The sequence below is a fragment of the Apis mellifera genome, linkage group LG15 (genome assembly GCF_003254395.2).
Source record: "Apis mellifera strain DH4 linkage group LG15, Amel_HAv3.1, whole genome shotgun sequence".
In the NCBI taxonomy this organism is placed as follows: Eukaryota; Metazoa; Arthropoda; class Insecta; order Hymenoptera; family Apidae; genus Apis; species Apis mellifera.
Genome location: NC_037652.1, coordinates 3,913,379 through 3,933,389, shown reverse-complemented (window position 1 = coordinate 3,933,389; position 20,011 = coordinate 3,913,379). Strand labels below are relative to the sequence as shown.

At 30.9% G+C, this 20,011-nt stretch overlaps 1 protein-coding gene across 1 annotated transcript; it reads right to left on the bottom strand.

Annotated features, from left to right (window-relative positions):
* Positions 1-97: 97 nt before the first annotated feature.
* On the bottom strand, positions 98-19,678 carry LOC724806 (dynein heavy chain 8, axonemal). The gene is made up of 65 exons (XM_026445621.1): positions 19,553-19,678; positions 19,323-19,460; positions 19,238-19,283; positions 19,000-19,148; positions 18,738-18,936; positions 18,498-18,583; positions 18,225-18,401; positions 17,844-18,146; positions 17,533-17,679; positions 17,176-17,450; positions 16,776-17,115; positions 16,341-16,695; positions 15,874-16,182; positions 15,509-15,695; positions 15,239-15,450; positions 15,025-15,140; positions 14,617-14,797; positions 14,160-14,497; positions 13,925-14,088; positions 13,552-13,806; positions 13,251-13,491; positions 12,965-13,164; positions 12,698-12,869; positions 12,485-12,630; positions 12,256-12,394; positions 11,949-12,179; positions 11,633-11,838; positions 11,223-11,443; positions 10,849-11,134; positions 10,529-10,667; positions 10,231-10,451; positions 9,980-10,163; positions 9,777-9,917; positions 9,335-9,682; positions 9,046-9,229; positions 8,821-8,966; positions 8,559-8,757; positions 8,381-8,499; positions 7,972-8,308; positions 7,528-7,798; positions 7,246-7,446; positions 6,906-7,151; positions 6,473-6,791; positions 6,164-6,390; positions 5,843-6,065; positions 5,575-5,751; positions 5,323-5,490; positions 5,046-5,261; positions 4,825-4,962; positions 4,324-4,620; positions 4,097-4,252; positions 3,857-4,012; positions 3,660-3,795; positions 3,433-3,584; positions 3,095-3,348; positions 2,591-3,019; positions 2,236-2,512; positions 1,989-2,175; positions 1,666-1,927; positions 1,364-1,603; positions 972-1,281; positions 707-896; positions 519-640; positions 287-448; positions 98-223 (listed from the first exon to the last, which is right to left on the bottom strand). Exons 1-65 carry the CDS (start codon positions 19,676-19,678, stop codon positions 98-100), a joined length of 13,605 nt encoding a protein of 4,534 aa, XP_026301406.1.
* Between the last annotated feature and the right edge of the window lie 333 nt (positions 19,679-20,011).

Below are 20,011 nucleotides of genomic sequence, written 5' to 3'. Positions count from 1 at the left end.
ATCACAGTTTGACATTAAATTGTTTATAATTCATGAAATCGAATGATTATCGTATCATTTTATAATTTTAACGTATCATGCATTTTATATTCATTATTCATTTAATATCGCATAATAATGCAACTCCACGTAAAATCCAAAAATCCGGAGATCTAATTGTTTGTAACCACAATGGTGTTATTAATAATACATATGTTCTTTGTGGCTTTTTATATACTGGGCACTATAAATATCATGAAAATATTAATAAATTTAAATTTTCTGTGTTATGGATTATAATATTTACCTGATATAATTTTGGATCTTTATCAGGAACATTATATAAAGCAAAAATATGAATAACAGGCATTAATACAAATAGAATTTTACTTGCTGATTCACACAACCTATTATTCCTTTTATCCCATCCAGCTCCTTCAAGAAATAGTCCATATACAAAAACTCCTTCCTAATTATACAAATAATAATTATTATTTGTTAAATTATTAAATTATATGAACATAATATAATTAATATACTGCAGGTGGAGCTTTTATTTCTTCTGCTGTATAACGTAAAACTTCATTATGTAAAGTTACATTATCTAAAGCCCATCCTTTATGAGCTCTTGTTACTTCTTGCTTCATTGCAGTCAAAAATCCTATATAATTAAAATTCAATAATTTTATAATTAAATTACACAATTCTTTTATAAATTATTATATACCTTGAGGATTAAAAAATCCAGTCATCCAAAATTTTGCTGGTCTACCAGTAAATAACCAAGAAGAAAATTGTCTATTTCTTTCTAATAGTTCAGTAAACCAAAAACCAAGAGAAGCAGACTCCCATGATTTTACTCTCCATATCTTTGGTACTTTAGCATCATATATATTATCAAGAGCATCTCTTAGTTCCTAAATTTATATTATTTAATATAAAATTCATAAAATATTTATATTATTTAATATAAAATTCATAAAAAAAATTACTTCACACATTATGATAACACCTTCTATGGCAAGTAAAAGATCTTTCAACATAGCATCCACTAATTTAATAACTACTTGTATTCTATCAATTTCTTGTCTCAAAAAAATAGTCATTGGTGCAGTGGCTCCTAATATTTGACATCTTTGTTTTACTTCATATGGATCATAACTTGATGGTAATTTTTTTAACATTTCATTTACTTGTCTGGCTACAACTACTTCCCTGGTTTCAGCACCAACTACACCTGCTTCTTTTGGTTGTACAAATAATATATTATCTAAAACAGCTTGTGTAGTATTAGCCATATATCTATAATTATGATATAAATTTTTGTATAAATTTTTTTCAATAAATCCTCTAAAATTATAATATTATAAAAAAATATTCTTACGTAATATTTGCATTAGCATGCAAACCATAAACTTGTGGTGGATCTACAGTATTCATTTCATCAATTACTTTTAAATATTCTTGTACAGTCTTATAAGTTAAGACTGAATATCCTTTATAAAATTGAAATTCTTCTGTAAAAATAGTATCAAAAAACCATAGTTTAGTAAATGTATTCAACAATCTTTTATCATAGTCATCTGTGACACGTCCTCCATATTGCACTTCTGCTATCATATATCTAAAATTATCATTTTAAATTGTTAATTTAATTGATTAGGAAATATTATTTTCTTATATTACCTTACAGTATGCCAACTAATTCCTAGTTTTATATCAAACTCATTTAAATAATTGTTAATAAATATACAGGATGCCAACCAATCAGACATATTAAATTCATATGGTATATTCCAACCAAGGGGACCAAATTTTCTTCTTTCTTGTACAACAGTATGCAAAAATGATATTGTATATATAATTGGTATGTATTGCCAAGCATCACATTGATCTAACATTTCTTGATGCATTCCACTATATGTAGCAAGCAAACCTGCTCTTATTCCTAAAATAGCAAAAAAAAAAAGTAGAAATAGAAATTAAAAACAAAATTATTTCTTTTTTACCTCGTGGAGGTTCATAAGTAAATTTTATAGACATTTGTAAAAGAGATATTGGAAAATTTTTATGCGGTTCTGTGGTGATCCATATACGAAAATCAGGATGTGAATCCTCCATTTCCAAAAGGAAGTTAACTAATTCAAGCATATATTCCAAACCCAAATGACAATTTTGACATAATGCCCAGAAACCCTATAAATTACATATTTATTTTCTATCTTATTTCATTTTAAATTTTTCATAAAAACAAACTTCAGTTTTTGCAGTTTGAAGTAATCTTCTTGCATGGACTTCTTGTCCTTGTCCCATTGAGATACTTTTACATTTAATCTCTAGTTTCTTAGCAAGATGTTCTATAGCAGGTGTAGGATCGGATCCCATACTTAGAAAACAAATCATTGGAGTGTTTGGTCTTGATTCACTATGCATTACATCAAAAAGTGTAATTACAGGTTCTGCATATCTTTCTCCCAAAGAACTTGATATATATTTTCGTGATTGTGGTAGAGTTCTATCTAAACACCATGCTCTAAAATAATTAATAATATGTTATGTATATCCATTGATGTAAACATTTAAAATTAAATTAAACAACAGATGAAGCAACCTAATTAACAATAAACGACGAAAAGTATCTAAATTGTTATAGCCATTTGGTATTACTTCTTCTTCTGGAGTAGGTTTATCAAACCATTGTTTCCATTGTTTTTCAGATGCTGGTATTTGAGAAGGAATGTATTGAAAGTGTCTTAAAGAAGATAATGCGATTAAATTAAGCCAAGTCATATCGGTAATCCATTTGCAAGGTTTTGGCGCAACAGTATTCAAATCCAAGGCTGCACCACCTTTTATGAAATATTGAAATTCTTCATGATTAATAACATCCCGCTGTAAATCAATCTTCAACGTCATTAATAAAATGTACATATATTTATGAATCTCATAAAGACCCCTTGCTTTATATTTAAAAATTTCAAAGGTGAGATAATCGATGATAAAATTGATTCTTCTTTGAGTAACTGGACTCTTTTCAGATCTAAAATGAACCAATGATTTTGATATCCAATTTTTTATCACTTGTTCAATATTATACTATTCATGCTATATAAACCTTTCCATAGAAAGATCGAAACGTTCCAAGAACTGGACAAGTGATGTTTGATACATGCAATTGACTAAAGACATATCGCAAATTAAAAAGTATAAAACACTTCCACGTGTCGCGACTGGCCGAAATTCTTCACGTGCTGTATCAATTCTTAATTCTGTATCTTTAGCGATACTTAATTTTTCATTGATCTCAGCTGCAGTTTGTTTAGTTATATTTAAAACAGACATTAATTCTACATCTTCTATTAAAGGCCCCTAAAAATTGAAATGATGAAAAAAATTAATAAAATTTATAAATAATAATTATAAATAATGATTATAAATAGGGTAAATACAAACTTCTACGGTGGTCAATTTATGCAAAAGATTGGCTTCCAATTCTTTGATCTTTCTATTGTTTGCAGTTACATCTGCTATTAATTGTGTTTTTTCTGTTTCTAGTTCTCTTTTCTCTGTTAAAATAACTCTTCCCAATAATTGATCTTCTAATCCTATAAATATATGAAAAAAATAATAAATATTCTATCTTTGTATTAGAAATTATTTGTCTAAATTGTAAAAGTTACCTTTTATAGTGACCGTAAAATCAATTATAGCAGCACGTGCAAATATTTCTGGTGTATACGCTGGATTCGGTAATTTTGTAGTGATGTAAAGTCTAAAGTCTTTATGAATATCCACTTCTTTATCACCTAATTTTACCTGTGGAAATATATCAATATTTTTATAATCAGATCTTTTATGAAAGAATTTGAAACGTTACCTTCAAAGTAGTTCCTATTTTTATAAAATTATGTTCCAACAAATTATCTAAAACGGGATCCAACTCCTCTCCTACATCTTCGATCAACAATGGACGACCCAAAGAAACACAATCTTCCAAGTGATTTCTAAAATATTTGTGTGTAAGAAACGTGGGCTAAAATTGAACATTAAGACAAATTAAAATTTTATAATAATTAAATAATTAAATTGTTTTGACAAGAAAAAGAAAGATTTTTACCTGTAAATAAAATTCTGCCTCCTTTTTCCTGATCCAAGCTTTACCTTGCAATTGTGGATCAATTAAAAGAGGATATCTATTTGCTTGTGTTACTATAATTCCATTTTGAACAGATAAATCATCCGTCGGAAGACCTTGCAAATTCCATTCTCCAATCTTTAAAAAACCAAATTTATAATTTCATTGAATAATATGATTAATAATTTTTTTTCAGATTTTTCACCCACGGTAGCAGTATCGATCAAGCTGGCTGTAATATTTATCACAAGAGAAATTGGAATTTTTCGATTCTGGATAAATTCAAACCACTGTCTTTGCACCAAGGTTCTGAATTCTTGATTGAATGGTCCACAATATGATAAGAAACCCATTAGGATTAATATATCGCCAACCAAACGATCAGTTTCCGACTTAAACGCGGCCAATTGCTCCGTCCATCTTATTCTTTCGCCAGAAAGGCCTTCTATCATTGCTGTAGCGGTATCCGTTTTTGCTTGGCAAATTTCGGCTAGATCAATTATTTTCTAACAAATACAAAGACAAAATATTTATTATTTAATTTAGTAAATATAAACAAAAGTAGAACAAAAGAAATAATGAAAAGAAAAAGCGAAGAAAGCTTCATTGCAAATTTTCAAAATTTTGGAAATCTGAGAAATTAAGAAAAATTTTCAACTCAATGTTAACTCGAGATCTCAGAAACCCATTCTTAATATTTTATAAATTACTTGGCGTTCTTCCATCACGGCATCGAACTCCCTCTGTACGACTTTCAAGTCTTCGTCTTTTTCTCTTAAAAGATTTTCAGCTTCCATTAGATTTCTATTTGCTTTTTCATATTTGCTCTCTTGCACTGCCAAATTTGCCTGAATTCAAAAATCTTTGTAAATACAGGAAGGATTTGGATAAGGATAGATTCTGTACTTTTAATGATTAGAATGAAAAGTACTTTTAAAGGAAGAACATCTTTATTTATCCCATAAAAGGTAACCATAGAAATGGTCCATTGAATGAGACCAGCTACATTTCCGCAAGCTTGCAATGCAGCTTCGTACGTGTATAAATGATAATTCAAGTATGGTTGCATTAAATCGATAGTTTCAGCGTTGATGTTATCCTTTGGGAAATGTTGCAAATTGTACAGAAATCTAACATCGGCCATCATCTATAAAGAATCTTATATGTTAAATGGATAATACTTATTAAAAACTTACTAAAACAATTACCTTTAATGCTTCAGTCCACGAAGGGCTCAAAAATTGATGATCATAATCAGGTTTAACGGGATCCAATTTTCTTCCAAACAATATTATCACACAATCCATGATAAGGGTAATCAGATATGGTGGTTTTCCTAATTTTCTCACTGTAGCAATATCTGCAGCTTTTATAGTCTAAAAAATTTCATAAAAAATTGTATAAAATCAATTTAAAAAAAAAAAAAGAAAAAGTATAAACTTTATTAAAAAGAAACCGACTTGCAAGGCAGCTTCTGCTGCCAATAAAGCAGGCTCAGCAGCTTTCAATTTTTGTTCCGCTACCGCTTTATCTTTTGCAATTGATTTCAAAATAGTTTCTGCCTCATCCTTAGAAACTTGCACTTGTGCCTTTACCGTTTCTGCTTCTTTCTTCTTTTGATTTACAGTAATTAAAATCTGCAAAGGAAGGATGCAATAAAAACATGATGTGATAATTCAGAAAAATAAGAAATGTTGTTAATTGTTGATGCAAAAGAGAAATACGAACAGCTTCGACTTGCACATTTTTCTCGGCGATCTCCTGCTGATTTTTCTCAAGGACTTTACGTAACTCGTCAACTTGAGCCGCAGCATCGACCAACTTACTTAAACCGCTGCTCATACGAAATGCAAGAGTGTTAATATTATCCAAACGTTGCTTATAAAGTGTTTTATATCCACTTAGAAATGTTAAGAATGATTTTGGAGTGACGTACACTTGTCTTCTAAATCTGTTCAGGAAAGAAGATTATATATAATGAAGAAATGAATTGTATTAGAATATTAACAATATTATATAATCACAGGTAACATAATAATTAATTTATACCTATCAAAGTATTGCACACACATATCATTTATATAATTGTGCATATCTCCCATAACTTCTACCAATTGTTGTTTTGTTTCTGGAGTAGCTATAATTTTATATCCTTCTAGGAAATGATCACTGACAGCGTATAAAGCATCAATGGGCCATTTCCAGAACCAATTTAGCGTACAACCAGATATAAGACCAGGGAATTTTAATGAACGAGTCCTGAATTTTTCACCAACCTGTAATTCACAAATGTAAATGTAATGTATGATTCGCTTTTTGTAGTCTTTGATTAAAAAAATAATGATAAGTTATATTTACTGGTGAAAAGCACAAAACCATATGCAGATTATCCTTTGCACGTGTCAAAAAATAATCATAAAGATTATCAGGAGTTGGTGGTCGCTTTGGATCATCACGCTTCATCATAGGAGTCACTGTCGTTCGGATGTCATCCATTTCATCAGCTGGAAATAGACCTGCAATTTCTCCAACGCTCAATATATTGTTAATGTATTCCAGGAAAGCTTCCTCTTTTATTTCATTATCGGTAAATATAAATGTTTGTCCTTTGTTTCCTGTACCAGCTGCATGATACACTTTTCTTATGTCTTCCAATAAACTTGGGACATTATAAATCCTAATGAAGATAAAGATTAATTGAATTAATTGTTGCTTTTTATTACCACAGGTTAAACAAGCGGTTTACCGGAACATTTGATGCTATTTAGATGTTCTTTCTTGGTTTGATTACCTGGTTAATATAATTTGGAAAAAGTTAAAACCGGCAATGAAAGCGGCAAGACGTGTGAGACTTTGTTTGCCTGATCCTCCAACTCCCACTAACATCGCATTGCTTCGAGGAACACCCAGGATTCTCGATATTCGCATCAAATGTACCAAAGCATCATGGAAGAATACCAAATCAAGAGTTAATCCCCGAATGTATTCGTTGAATTGTTCCATATTTTGTCGGACCTTTCCGATCACAAATTCAAAACTGTAAAAAGGTATATTTTGAGTTAATTAATCTTACCATAATTTTTAATGATATGATTAGATTGAAGAATTTTTTTTTTTTTAGAAAATAAAACCTTGGCATTTCTTCATAAATTTTTGGCGCCTCGAAAACAAAATCTTCTGGCTCGTCTCCGGTAGGTTCCGGTGGTTCACGTAGGAAATTCACAAAATACGTTTCTACGGGTTCATAGAAAATAAAATCGGGACCTAACATCTTCTCAGCTGTTCGTCTTAATGTATTCACGAACCACGTAGTATCCTCCTCATTCGTAAATCTAGTAATAAAGTAAGTAAGAAGAGTAAGAGGAGATTATGTCGATTCATTAAAAGAAATTATCAAGTGCATGATAACCGACCTATCCGAAATTACACGAATACACTCGTGTTCCCAGAGTTTTAATAATCTGGTCTTAGAATCGCATTCGGCTCTCTCAATTCTAAGAATACCTTCCCAAATTCGAGATAAATCTCTCAGATTAAAAACGTAATGGAATTTTGCCGGTGTAGGTAACATTTTTATCTTAGTCTGTTGCCATAAGACTCTTGTCAGAGGTATCAATTTTGGCAGGAATTCCACTATATCTTCACTGAATCTGGTAATGGAGAAGTATCCTTCTCCAATGCTTCCTACATATTTTTTAAATATTTAAATTTTATTAAATATAATATTTTTATCATCATTATAATGAAATGATATTATATGGGGAGAAAAGAAGGAAAGAAATAATTTATTTGAGAATGAGATTCAGTGTTGATACGGATTTTAAGTAAATATATCAATTTCACTGATATGTTCTTACTAAAAATCGTATCCATGGATTTATTCGATGGCAATGTACAGTTAAAAATATTAAATTGTCTCTTCAATCTTGGTGGTATATCATTTCTACCCCCGCCTGGATGAATCATGGCGGCGAGCATTTGGATATCTTGTATAGTAGAGAAGTCACCAGGTTTATCCAAAGAATAAAAACCTCCATACTCCATCAATTGACGGACTATCTCATTTGTAATTTGATCCCCCCATTCGTTTATTTCTGGCATGTTTATATCGTCGATGAAAATACTCATTTTTCGCCCACCCGGAGGACCATAAGTGGTTCCCACTCTTTTCTCCACATAACTTTCGAAAACCCTCTAAACAAAACGTTAATTCTGTTAACAGGGAAAGTATCATTGATGACAATTTTCCAATTTGGAATTAATTACCTGAACCATATTAGGAGTGGATGCGGAAGAAAAACTGAAGGATTTGCACAGATGCACTTCTGGATTATAATGGGACATGTAACTTTTGATTATGACTGTTTTTGCAGTACCTTGCTCTCCTATAATAAAATCAGGTAATAGAGGTAATTTAAAATAAATGAGAAATAAGAGTTCATACCTATGAGCAACACTGCTTTTCCTTGTTTTGCAATTGTTTCAACCAGAAACATGGTTCTTGTATTGTCTACGTTAGGAACAAGGATAGTATAGTATTTGATAACTTCATGCGGTGGATAAATGAATTGTGGAACTTTTTCAGACCAATGTATCCATTGTCCATCATCTGATACCAAATATTCAAAAATGGTCTCATCCTCCTATAATTATCAACATGATTATTCGTATAATCATTCTTAATAACAAGTATTATATATAATTACGTGGCATATTGGCCAATGACACTTGGATTCGTGCAGAAGAACAAATTCTTGCAATTGATTACGTTCTTCTATTTCCAATGCAGCACTTAAGGTCCACATAAGGGAGAAAAGGAATATCTTTTCCACGTGGTAATCAGGAAGTATTTCTGAATATCATAAATTGAAATCAAAATTCTTTCTTTTATAAGTAAATCGCAACTAACATGAATGAAAAAGAATACGTACTATCTTTATTTACAAAAAGCAAGCCATCCAATAGGTCGATACATTGTCTTATGTACATAGCTTCCAAAATAGCCATTTTTACAGGAAGCCTCGTTTGGACGAATAAATGAGCGTCATTGTAGATTTTATTGAATAAATTATTCAATATCTCTACCAATGCAGGTGGCTGTTTCTTGAACCATCCCTAAGTATTAATATAAAAGAAATTATTCTATTCTTAAATATCAAAAAAAAAAAGAAGAAGAAAGATAATTAATTAATTATATAATTTTCAGGACATTCTCATCACCTGCAGAATGGTATACCATTTGAGTACGGAAGCACTTATGAACACCATACCCATACGGGATATCGTGGCTGGCGATGCATTATCGACATTATCTGGTTCAAAGACCAATTTAGTGTTCGGCGCCATGATTATGCGATCGCCATTCGCTAGAGTCAGCGTCTTATTATCATCCAGCACGGAGTTTAAATTCTCGATCCATACAGCGTCCACAGGACCGTCCAAAACCATCCATAAATTTTCCGTTTTCTTGGTCTGCGTCGATCTTCTCCATATTATTGAGAAAATACCGTCCGTCCAATCATTCGTCGCCACGTCCAATTTGCCGAACATTTGAGAAGCGGTTATGGCCTAAGACAATTGCTTTTTTCTTTTTTTTAAATTCACCCCCGATCAAAGTGATCAAAGTTTAACAACAAGTTTGAACTAACAGTAAGAAACTAACTTTAGGATTCATTCTGACTTCTTTATGAGGCATACCCATCTCTGTTAAAGCTTTCATAAGCGCCCACATACACATAGTTTTTCCAGATCCTGTTGGACCAAGCACCATTAAACCATGGCGTACCAGGGAAGTTTCGTAAAGCTAGAAATACGCAGGATATTATCATGTTGAATTATTTTTAAAGTTGCGCTTCTCTAGAGTACTTGGACCGTCTTCAAATTCCATTCGGGATTATTCATTACACCAAGTGCAACAGTTGCATTCGCGATCGCCTTCTGCAATTCTTTGTATACCTGAACCCTCAGCTTTATTCCTGGGAACATATCTTCGATGAGGGACATAAATAAAGGTTCGTCTTCGTCAACCAATTTTGACAGATTCATATCTCTGTAATTAGAAAAATAATTTATCCTTTGTCAAGATTTTTCATAATTGTTGAACTCGTTTTTTTTACCTCAAAACTCTCATCAAGGTGGTTTCTTCGGAATCGGTGGGATTCGCTCGTTTCTGTGCGCCAAGAGTTCTCAAGCAAGATAATATATTTCTTAAACCGAAATCGTAATGTACTTGCTTGCTCAATTGCTCCTCGCACAGTTTGTACAGAGTGAAAAACTTTCGCGCCAGCATAACGTTTTCTTTGAAACCACAAGCTGCCAATTTCACACGCATAATTATCTAAGTAGAGGTACATATTTATAAGCAATTATGAAAATTCATTCTATAAATAACACGTTATTTCTGTATGTAGATACTTGTCTATCAGGAACCATCATAGATACACTTCTGAATTGTATCTTTAAATTTTCTGGCAATTCTTGGCGACCAGCATAGCCGGGATTCATAGTGATAAAAATTCCAAGCTCATAGTTTAATTTGTATATTTCACCATCGCTATAAGATATATATTTTATATTATCAAATTAATCTTGAAGTATGAAAATATTTCAACAAGATCATCTATCATTAATATAACAATATAACAATGTAAGTAACTTTTTATGCAACAAAAAAAAACAATAAGCTGATCCAATTACAAAAATATCCTTGAACATCCGTTGAAATATAAATATACCTGAAAAGAAAACTTAATTTTCTTTCTTTTCTTGCAGTGAGCACGATTGCTATTTGCTGAGCAGCGACCGACAAAACCGGTAAATCGATACGATTAAACTCGTCGAAGCAGCCCCAGGATCCAGACATGGCTAATCCTTTAAATATTCTACCCAGACCGCGGAAATCCATTTGGTCGGAGCAATTAAATACCACCACGTATTTTCCAAGTGCTTTCCCCATATCCTTTGTGGTTTCCGTTTTACCAGTGCCGGCTGGTCCCGCGGGTGCACCACCGAAATTCATACCTGAAGGTTGGAAATTTTAAAAGCATATATCAATAATTTAGAAATTATTTCTCAAACTTAATATATAAAAGAAATATATTTATCTTACCCACAGCTTGAGCTAACGTTATGTAACATCTATCGGTAAGAGGAGTAATGGCGAGTCGGTCGGTACATCCTAGAAACTCGTTTTGATAGATAAAGTCAATGTCTGTGATTTGTATAGGAACTTCTTCCGTCTCGGCATTATAATAATATCTACACTGCTTCAACCATTCGAAATCGTTCACATTGCGAATTCTGAGAATGCACAGATCGTCGAATATGTCTCTAAAAAAAATGGAATTTTGCAATGTAAAATTTGAAATAACGTCAAATCTTTTTATATTGTACTCATGCAAAGAGTAGGAATTGGTTTCATTCTTAAATATAAAATGCAGATTCCTCGTTCTTCTTATCACAAATGAAATTTTTAATTTTCTAATGAATATGATTAGATTTGCATTTGCATTTTTATACCTTTGATGCACATGAATAGTAATTAAGGCTTCGTATTTCGATCTCGCATATTTGGTCAAATCTTTGACAGTCACTTCAATGAGACTGTTCAATAAGTCTAGAAACCATTGATTCGTTCGCTTCATTATTCCTCTGTCTCGTTTTACTGTAGTGAGAGCTATTTCAGAATCACGAGTCCATAACACTTGCAGAGCCAACAATCCTACCTGTGAAATACAATATAATTTTTAAAGAAAAAAAGAACAAGAAGAACGCTCGATATCTTACTTGCAAAGTCGATTTTTTCTATTTATTTAACGCTTGGTTGTAAATTTACTTGTAAAATAGTAGTGTCTATCAGTACTATGAGATCAAAATCTTCATTAGCAAGAGTCATCAATCCTTGAGAAATTACACTGCCTACCGAAAATTGGTGAACTATTAATAAAGTGTTCAACCAATTTTCTACACCCCCTGTACACACAACGTCTTTCTCCAACACAACTTTCTCATTTTCACGAGAATACATGGCCACAATTCTTTCATATTCTTTTTCATGAAACTCTAACTGCAGATGAAAAGAAATCCAAGTTATAAGGAAAAATCAAGATTGGCAAGATTTTTTACTCAAATAGTTTTATCACCTTTCCTATATTGTCAAAGAAACCATCAAGATATTTCTGTATAGTGTGACAATCAGCTGCTTGACCAAGTATCTCCAACAACGTAGGATCTGATATGAAGCAAAATCTTGGAAATATGCCTCGCTTCGTTTCCAAGTATCTTTATGTAAAAAATATTTTATTTTACATAATAATTTCAATCATAATCGGTGATAAGATTGAGCAAGCAATTTGAAGCAATTTTTTATACCCGCTGAGAGATTTCTGACAGGATTCTAACTGCTCCAATAAATGTGGCAAAAATTGTTGCATCGTTTCATCTCCTGTGCACACTTCCACAGCGTTCACTCTTTCACGTGCTCGATACATAATCTTTACCCACGATTTATCAATATTCTAAAACGTATAAAAAACATATAATTTTATTAAACGATTCTCTGATTTTTAGAATTCACTTTATTACATTGAAACGTTTCGCCTCTGCTGGAAGTTGTTTCGATATATCTCCGCCAATGAATACCGCTTCTAAGTAAGCCCATAAATTCTGGACAGTTAACCATTTTGCTAGGATTTCAGAGGTATTGCTAAGTTTGCTTTGCCACAATTGTATATCTTTTTTGAAAGGGGCATTATATCTAAATTAAAAATCATATTTAAGAAACCAATATCGTTTTAATTCAATATTAATTATTTTTTTTTTTTTTTTTAATTGAAAAGTAAATTTCGTTACCGATTTGCCAAAAGCGAACTAATGATCATCAAACTGTCCTCTAATTGAGATATTATCTCCATCGTTTCTATACCTTTCAATAATAAATCTCCTCTTTGTTTGAAAGGAGCAAATTGTAAATCCACAATAGCCCACTCTGCTATTATTTGTTTCAATTTACTATCTATATCTTGCTCTTTCACTGCGCTAATGCATATATCCTGAATATTTATAAATATGATATTTAGAAATATATTTATAATTAAAATGATAAAATGTCAATTTGTTTCAGTTTGAGCAATGATACCTCGACTTCATCTTTGTACTTCAACAAAGGTGCTTGCATCACGCATGCCAGGGTGAAAGTTTCCGATTCAACGTCGAAATGATATTTGCACAATTTCGACATTCTTTCCCAATGCCTTGGTTGCATCGCTTTATTGGCCATCAACTCTAACAATGGACAAGTCTCGTTAAAGTCGTCTATCTTCTTCTTCAAATCAATGTAAGCTGGCCAATCTCTCATAGCTTTGGGTAATCGTCGACATCTGGCGCAGAGATTGGAAAATCAAGTTACGTATATCATGCAAATATATTTACCTATTTACCTATTCTGAAATTCGCCTAATTCGGCTACTATAGCCTCGATATCGATTTCGGCCCAAGGTATGTCATAGTAACTGTCGATCGTTCGTATCACTTGCAAGTACAAAGTGTATAATTTCTGTAGCAAATTAATTTCTCTTTTTCTTTGATGAAGAGGTGGATAATCTGTTATCTCAATGCCGAATAAACTTTCACCGCTACTGTAAGTCTCAAACTTCTCCCATAACTCATCAAGACGGCCTTGAAAGAATATGAGCCTGAAAATATGAAGTAATAATAAAAATTATATATATATTTTATGATAAACATGTAAGTAAAAAAATATTTATTTATTTATATAACATTTGAATTATTATTATTATTAATAGATGATACCTATCACTAGCTTCTTTGGCCGGTATTCCTTCAACCATTGGACCATTCAGTTCAAAATCAAGATCAAAGTCAATCACCTCTTGTTTAAATATCGCAACACCGTCCGTCAGTTCTTTTTTCAATGGCTCTTGCATTTCGCATATCTTTGCTTGAACTTGTTTCGCCTTATAATAAATACATTGATAGGTAAGAATTATTCGAGGCAATATAATCGATAATCATTCATAAGTATTACCATGTTCAACATGTTTGTAAAATTGTATCGTAAACCGTCCACTATGTCTTGTTCTTCTTTTGAAATTGGAATGTTGAATTTCCCCATCAACGTGTACGTTTCCTCGATCAAGATCAATTCTATGTCCAACATTATAAAATCATCTCGTATCTCGCTTAAACATTTCATCGCGATCCTCACATCCTCCAAATCTTTTATCACTCTAACTAGAACTTTATTTTTCTCATTTATGTATTCAGTGATCTTTTTTAATTTCTCTTTATAAGTTGCAGACAACTTTTGACCCAATAACGCCTTCCATGCACGCGCTTCAACTAGAAATCCTAATTTCAATTTCTCTGCCAAAAAAAAGAAATAAAATAATTTGCTAAGGAGTTTATGTTATATCAAAGGATAATGAATTGAATGAAGATGAAAGTCAAAATAATGATGAGGAAGAAGAAAATTAATTTACTACCCATGCTAATTTTTATAGGCCCAACTATATGTGACTCTGGCAGATTTTCGATTTCATCGACTAAATCTTCATATTCCACGAATTTTTCTTTGATTACTTGGGTGATAGGTTCAGAATCAACGAAACTTTGTACGAGCCGATCCCTATCTTCACTCCATATATACGAATATTTCAAATAATACTATTGAAAGATGGTAAAATTAATTTTTCTAAAAATATTTGGACAAATTGCAGATAATATTATAAAGATTTAATTTAGTAGTTGAAATATTTATAATAGTATATATTATAATAATTAATTCTATAATATTGCTAAACTATATTTTAAAAAACTTGGAGCACAAAAATTCTTGAATCTGTTATTTGCTTATGGTATTTCAAAGTAGAAAAGAATGAAAATAGAAGTACATTACAAAGATCTTCAATATCTTCTTTTATAGTCATAATTGCACCTTGTAGGCTCATTACACATCTGACTATTTCTTTGTGATCAGATATAAGTTGATAGTAATTCTTCATCCCATCTATAATGTTACAAGAATAATATTCATGTAAGAGCATAATTGATACATGATTGTTTTATTATCTTTATATATATATATCTTTCGCAAACGAAACAAACTTTCATTGGATATTAACTCTCTATTGATATCACGTTGTCCCCATGCCGTAATCTTTTTATGATTCTCAACAATGGTGACCACTAATTTTCCAAAATAAAATTGCAACTCTTCTATCGGGGGTACTATCATGATATTTGGTATTTGTAAGACGAATGTCGTTAAAAGTATTGGCGATTTCTTTTTATCCTCATTTAAATCGTTTCTCAAATGGCTATAATTATGTAAAAAAGAAAAAGGATAAAAATAATTTTTTCATCATATCGTTTCATTATAAAATTATAAACAACATTGAAGACCTCATCTCGGTGACTTTTTTTCTTAATATCTCCAAGGAATTTTTTGTACACTTCACCAAAGCTTCTATGAGTTTATTATGAAAATATGCAAATAATTCCATGCAATCATTGTGCACTTTGGTTATATTAACTTTACGAGTTCTTTCGATGGGGGCGAAACCTAAATATATATATAAATCATTGTTTGTGAAATATTAAAAATATCTTTTAATTTTGCTTTTTTCATATCGCATAGTCAAATATTATATATTATAAATTTAAAAGAGAGAAAAGTTTCTTTATTTTGATATATTTTCCTAAAATTTTTATAAATCTTCAAAAGAAAGAAATTAATAAACCTGGCTCGTATTTTCCTTTTGTCAGTTTCGTTTGTGAAATATGCTTGTGTATTTTATCCGGATCGAGCCAATTGTATTTAATATCTTGCACAGTCTCGTCAATTACAAATTGCATGAATTTGTTTATAATTGTAATAACCGCATTTTCTGCCGCAGACGATTTAATCTCAAGATCAGCAGACACCGAAAGACCATGGGCAATATTGTCGTCTAAAAGTTGAATTGGATGCTTTGGATCGTCAGAGAGTTGTATCAAGATTGCCTCTGATATAGACTCGAACACTTCGTCAACTCTTGCTTCCTTCATGTCTTTTATCTCTTTAACAAAAATCTGCACAGAGATAATGGCCTTTTTTATGGTTTTGCATACCTCGTCAATATTCAAAGACGTCCACGTGATCACGGACAAGCAAGGTTGGAAAGCAATCTCGAGATCGACCAAGATTATTTTCATTAAATTTAAGAACAATAATGGTATCGTTCGTCTGAAAAATGAGACAGAAAGATGGTTCCAATATTTTTTTTATAATGTAGCAATAAGAATGATCCTGTGATACTAGCTATGTTTGTGCCAGATAAATTAAATCTCGTGTACCTCAATGTATCATTCTCTTTGACCAATTGTTTCACAGTTTCATACGACGAGAAAATTTTATCTCTGCAAAACGTTATTATTTGTATAAAATCTGGCACTTCCAAATCAAACCTAGCCATGTGTTCTGATTCACGTATCACTTCGATAATGTAGGAATCAAAGTTTAAGTGATACTTATTCGTGTCAGGATGCCTTATTATCAAAGGGGAAGCTAATGCCAATCGAACCTATTATCGAATCGATAAGATTTGATAATTCAGAGGATAATCAGAATTTTATATTTTCTAATAAAAAAAATCACGCTCACAATCTCTGAGGAGTCGTACCACGCTTTGTGATATATCATTTCATAGTGTATGAAGACAGTGATCAAAGCATTGTAAATTCTGATACACCTTTGCATGTGATCGTGAATGATCACCCGTTTACACTCTTTGTATATCTCCATAGAGGTTTCAATCCGTCTGAAAAGTTGGCGGATCCACAAAATACGGCCAGCAATAGGCGGAACGTTTCGTGGTATTGGTGTATTTGATCTGTCTTCGTTGTATCTATCTCGTATATCTTCGATCTCTTTTTGAAACAATGATATGAGTTCTAAATACTTCCTGTCGATTCTCAATTCTTTGAACTTCAATTTCTGAAATCTGTATGTACACTTTAACACGCACAAACGTGACGTGGTGATGATAAACGGTAAATGGTACCTTGCTACCACTCTCAACGCTTCAGCTATATTCGGCGTTTCCGATACGCAGCTATAAAAGAAGTTTCTCAATTCTATTATTGTCTCTGCTACGTTTTTCTTATATTGTTCGTAATCAGAATCGAAATACGGTTTTCTGTGGTTCAACGGATCATAATCTTTCGATGTGATATCATAGAAAAAACTGGAGAACTTGTTCGCAAATACGTCTATTTTCTCTATCGCGGAATTATAAAGAAGTAAATACTTTAATGCTGTTTGTAAAACATCCATAATCTGAAAATTATTATTTATAATTCGTTTATAATTGCTTTAGATTAGGAGATCAATTTTTTGGATCAATGTTTTTATCACTAACTTTTATTATCCTGTTTTTGAAGGTATTAAACTTTCCAAAAACGTACATTTCGGACACTTCGAAAGGTTTCTCATCGACAGATTCTTTCACTTCTTTGCACATTTCGTTGTAATAATTGTAATATTGATCGCACAATGTGATACAATCCTGTAAGAAAGATTTTACAAATCGAATTTAGAATTTTTTTGAATAGATATTTACCTTTATTTTAAGTATCATATCGTATTTCGAATCATTCCAAATATTTATTTTGCCGTCTTCTGTCAAATATGCTTTGCACGCTAAAATCATTTGATTTGTCATCTGAAATTTATCGTCAAATTGTTAAAATTGTATAAAATGTAAGCGTGATATAAAAAAAAAATTTTCATTCTACGTCTTTGCGACAATACTTTAACAAAAACTGCAGTGACCATTCGTCTGGTATTAAAGAATCGAGAAGTAGCGTATATCATTCGTATAGCATACATGAGCGGAGGCAAATATTCTCCCATTTTTGTTGGATCGAGTCTGTACAAAGGTTGTGTAAATTTTTCTAGTGCGTATAAATATTTTACATTATCTTCTGCAAGAATTTGTATCGTCTCAACATGATCTTCCAGTATCTTCCATTTCTGTATGTGGATAATATGAATTTTTTATCAATTCTAAATCAAATTTTTAAAAAAGATATTTTATAAATGTAAACGTACTCTTATAAGTTTCGATTTTATATTCGTTAAAAAATTTATAAATGTCTGACTATATGGAGCTTTTATATGTTCAATGATTGATGAAAAACGAGCAAGCAATCTCCTCCAATAACTAAGCTCTGCATTTGGTCCCATTGTTTCTGTTTCCCTACGTAATTGTTGGCTTTGAACAACAGCCTATAGTTTGTGCAAAAAAAAAAAAAGAAATATTATAAATATATCGTTTATTTCTTTAAAAATAAAAGGTAACATATATCATAAATTTTTCATTACCCGTTCCATACTTTTCATCCATAATTTAACATTCTTTTCTATAGCTGTAATAGCTTCTGGATTAGTAAGACTATTTTTATATTTTTCTGGTGTTGATAAATACATATTATATATATTCCAATCAGTATAAAATTTTATTATGTTTTCTAAATCTATTTTAGTCGCTAGAAAAAATATAAAAATAATAATTTCATTCCATAAATTTAAATATAGTTTTATATAAATTTTATATTATCTTACTGCTTAAAAATTCCCAAAAATCTCTAAAATCACAAATAAAATTATTTATCACTTTTTCAGCATGTTCAGATTTTGATAATTCGCCCCACACTTTATTAACAATTATTGCTGGCAAATTTAGCCTTAAAATCAAATCTGATATAGCTGCTAATGCACTTTGAGATACAGGATCAACTTCTGCATATGCATAAAATGTGTCCTATCCAAAATTTCAATTTGTAAATACATTATAATATATGAAATTATTATTAAGGGAACATACATCAAGAAGATGTTTAGTTTCAAAATCAATGTCTGATCTTAATCTATAAACTATGACACATCTACCAGAAAATCGTTCTGTAGAACCATCAGTAACACAGCAACGTATTACATGTTCACGTCCATCATATGGAGACCACCGTCCTGAGTCTAGTTTTTTATATTTTTTTTTTTTATATTGATTATATTCAAAAATTAAATTAACAAATATAATAAAAGTGTAATTTTTTTTATAATACCAAATGGAGGTGGTTCCATTGGTTGAAAGTGTATAAGAATTGCATTCTTCCCATTTTTAAGAAAAAAATTGTCAAAAACATTGATATATTCATCTTTATCAATAATTCCTTCTTCTAAAATATCAGGATTTACATTTAAAATGAAAGCAGCAACTTCCAAAACATGTCTATGTGTTGGTTTAAGCAATGCTTGTCTTGCATTTCGTTTCTCTTTATATTTAGCCTATATGAATAATAAAATAATAAAATAAAAATAACAAAATCTAAATAAAATATATTACTAATAAAATAGTATTTATATTTTTATTTACATACAAGTAAATCTTGTAAACTTTCTAAAGGTTCTTCTATACCAACTCTTCTTTTTAATAATTCAGCAATACGGCGATCAATTGCTGGTTTTGTATAATCTCGAGCTGCAAAATATGCATTATGTGGCATTTTTTTTATTTTAAAATATGACAGAAAATTACATTACATTCAATACGAAGTGAACATCAAAGAATGTATGAAAATTAAATGATAAAAAAAAAACGATTTTTATGGGGTGTATTAAAAAATATTTACATATAATAAGAATTAAGCAAAAATCGTAAATTTAACATAAAAAATTTGAATTGATATTATGAATTAGATAGATATATTTTTTATTATATTTTCATTTATTTGTTTAATTTAATATTTTATAAACTTTATGCGTGTAAATATATAATATAAATATATAATTTAAAATTTCGTTCCTTGCATGACATTCAAAATGATACGCATGCGCAT